Source organism: Gekko japonicus, unplaced genomic scaffold (genome assembly GCF_001447785.1).
Source record: "Gekko japonicus isolate JY-2015 unplaced genomic scaffold, Gekko_japonicus_V1.1 scaffold1230, whole genome shotgun sequence".
Classification (NCBI taxonomy): Eukaryota; Metazoa; Chordata; class Lepidosauria; order Squamata; family Gekkonidae; genus Gekko; species Gekko japonicus.
Window position 1 is genome coordinate 132125 of NW_015160249.1, and position 2593 is coordinate 134717.

Genomic DNA, 2593 nt, shown 5'->3' on the forward strand with positions numbered 1-2593 from the left:
GTCAACAGTGGGAGGGCTTCTAATGTCCTGGCCCCACTGGTGGACCTCCTGATGGCACCTGGTATTTCTGGCCACTGTGTGATACAGAGTGTTGGACTGGATGGGCCTTTGGCCTGATCCAACATTGGCGTCTCTTATGTTCTTATGTTATGTTCTTTGAACTGACCCATGTAGCTGCTCTCTTCACTGAACAGGGTTTGCCACCTGACTCCTCCTCCTGCTGACCAGCAACATCTGCCACAGTTCAGCCACACTGCCTGACCCAACACTACGGAAACGGCCTGCAAGTGAAAGAGCCGCCTCCCGAGCTGTCGGCAGCTCTTACCAAGTTCTGCGGGACAAAACCGAGCAGACTACAATCTGGGGTTGGGGAAGAGAGGAAACCTGCCTTGCGAGACTGGCGTCACAAGGCAACAGAGGGCGATGGGAAAACTCACAAGGAGAGAGCTGCGGCAGAGCAGAAACACGCACAAGGGAGACGGCGAGAGCAGACAGCCGGTCTACGGACCGACAGCAAACGCTTCGCGTGGGACGACGTGGTGGCAAAGTGAACAGAACCGAGAGCGGAAGCACAAGCCTGCGATTTGAGTAACCAGGTAACAACCACAAGAGGCATAAAAAAATCTGCAACAGGGTGCCATTCCTCACTTCTTTCGTTGCTGCAACCAAAACAACTTTACAACCAAACAGAGCGGAGAGACTGCAAGAGAAACCCACAAGCTTCAGCAACATTCACACGAACAGCAAATTTTTAGTTCAGTGCCACTCCATATTAACGTTACTGGAACATGTTTTCTGAGATCCAAGGATCTGGGAGCATTCAGTGGGAACAAAAGACGGTTTGTCGGACCCTCCACCCCACCACCCCCGACACGGGAAAGGGGCCGCAGATGGGGGATCCCACCACCACTCCAAGCAAGTGGATTCCGCCACATGCACAGGCCACAGAGGCATCCTCTCTTTTCCCACCTATTGAACAGGGACAAATACCTTCTATTTATTATGCTACTGAAAACACTATTTGCAAGACAGTATAATTCAGGCAATTTCCCCAACCTGTACCTATATGAAGACACACTAACAAAGCAAGGCATTCTGATAGATTTAAAACACACACTCACCGACTGCCAAGCGAGGGATTCCATGATACGGTGTTCACAGCATTCCAGGTGTTTTATCATTTCTCTTGTGAGGTTTGGTTCTGCCTTAATAAAGCTTTCGATAACCTTGTACAAGTCGAAGGCTTTTAAGTCAAGTATGTTGATAATCCATGGGAAAGACAGGTCTGTTTCCATAATCGTGCGGTCGTTCAGTGAAGCGTTCCTTGGGGCTAGAGAGAAAACAACAAATCGTCCTGCCATGAATACAAGATGCCGCACACACTTCCATGCATTGAGATAGGTGCCACTTCTGAAGACCTAACACGGAAATACTCATTCAGTGGCTCAGGAGCCACCTGTGGCTCTCTTGGCACCATTTCTCAGTGTGGCAACCGCCCCAAGTTCAGAGTGGGTAAGGCCCTTGCCCAGCAGGGTTTGTGATAGTCAGGTCCAATGGTCCCTCTAAGCTGTGGAGTCTTGTGAGCAAAAATTCTACCTTGTGAGCGACTGGCATTCAAGTTGTGAGCGAGCGGTTTGGCTGCTGCATAAATTAAGTTTGCTCTGGAGCCATCCTTTCTGAACTAAGACAAAACTGTGTGAGCCGGAGGCTAAAAAACTGTGAGCTAGCTCACACTAACTCAGCTTAGAGGGAACACTGGTGGGCAAGTATCATACTGACTTGTATGACCAAGTACAACACAGTGGTAAGTGGTTCATACCCTGAAACAGCCTTTGCCGGAGGAACCGGAGGACAAGCAAGCTGCAGACCTCCCTACCGGAACCCTTCTTGGAACGCACTTCGTTGTACTATTGGTATGTTTTTATATTGTTTTAATTATGGCTTTTGCCCCAATTGTTAGCCGCCCTGAGCCTTAGGGGAGGGCGGGATATAAATCAAATTATAAATAAATAAAAATAAATAAACTGCAGGCCGTGAGCCACAGATGGACGTAAAGGGCATGCTCTCCCCACTGACGCCCCACCTGCCCTTCTCTGCAGCCTCTGTATCAGCATCCCAGCATGCAGGTGGCTGCTAGGAGGAGAACAAGCTGGCAACAAAGAGAGTAAAACCGCCGCCGCCGCCCAGGAAAAGAGCGAGCTTGGTCACAGCGGGGGTAGTGATTTTACTTTCTTTTCTCTGCGGCCAACAGGTCCCCCTCCACATACCTTGGCAGTCTCACCCTCTCTCATAAGAACATAAGAGACACCAATACTGGATCAGGCCAAAGGCCCATCCAGTCCAACACTCTGTATCACACAGTGGCCAGAAATACCAGGTGCCATCAGGAGGTCCACCAGTGGGGCCAGGACATTAGAAGCCCTCCCACTGTTGACCCCCCCAAGCACCAAGATGACAGAGCATCACTTGCCCCAGAGTCCCTATCTATACCTTGTGGCTAATAGCCACTGATGGACCTCTGCTCCATATGCTTATCTAACTCCCCCTTGAAACCGTCCATGCTTGTAGCCACCGCCACCTCCTGTGGCAGTGA

General features: G+C 50.3%; 2 protein-coding genes across 2 annotated transcripts in view; one reads left to right on the top strand and one right to left on the bottom strand.

Moving 5' to 3' along the window:
- The window catches only part of LPAR6 (lysophosphatidic acid receptor 6), a 9107-nt gene extending 8629 nt beyond the window's left edge, over nt 1-478 (top strand). Inside the window, exon 2 of the mRNA XM_015414134.1 lies at nt 195-478. The gene's annotated coding sequence lies outside the window, so the exon portion shown is untranslated. The remainder of the gene's footprint in view (nt 1-194) is intronic.
- The window catches only part of RB1 (retinoblastoma 1), a 71125-nt gene that overhangs the window by 40275 nt on the left and 28257 nt on the right, over nt 1-2593 (bottom strand). The window contains exon 19 of the mRNA XM_015414069.1: nt 1122-1330. Coding sequence (XP_015269555.1) covers nt 1122-1330 — 209 coding nt within the window. The remainder of the gene's footprint in view (nt 1-1121; nt 1331-2593) is intronic.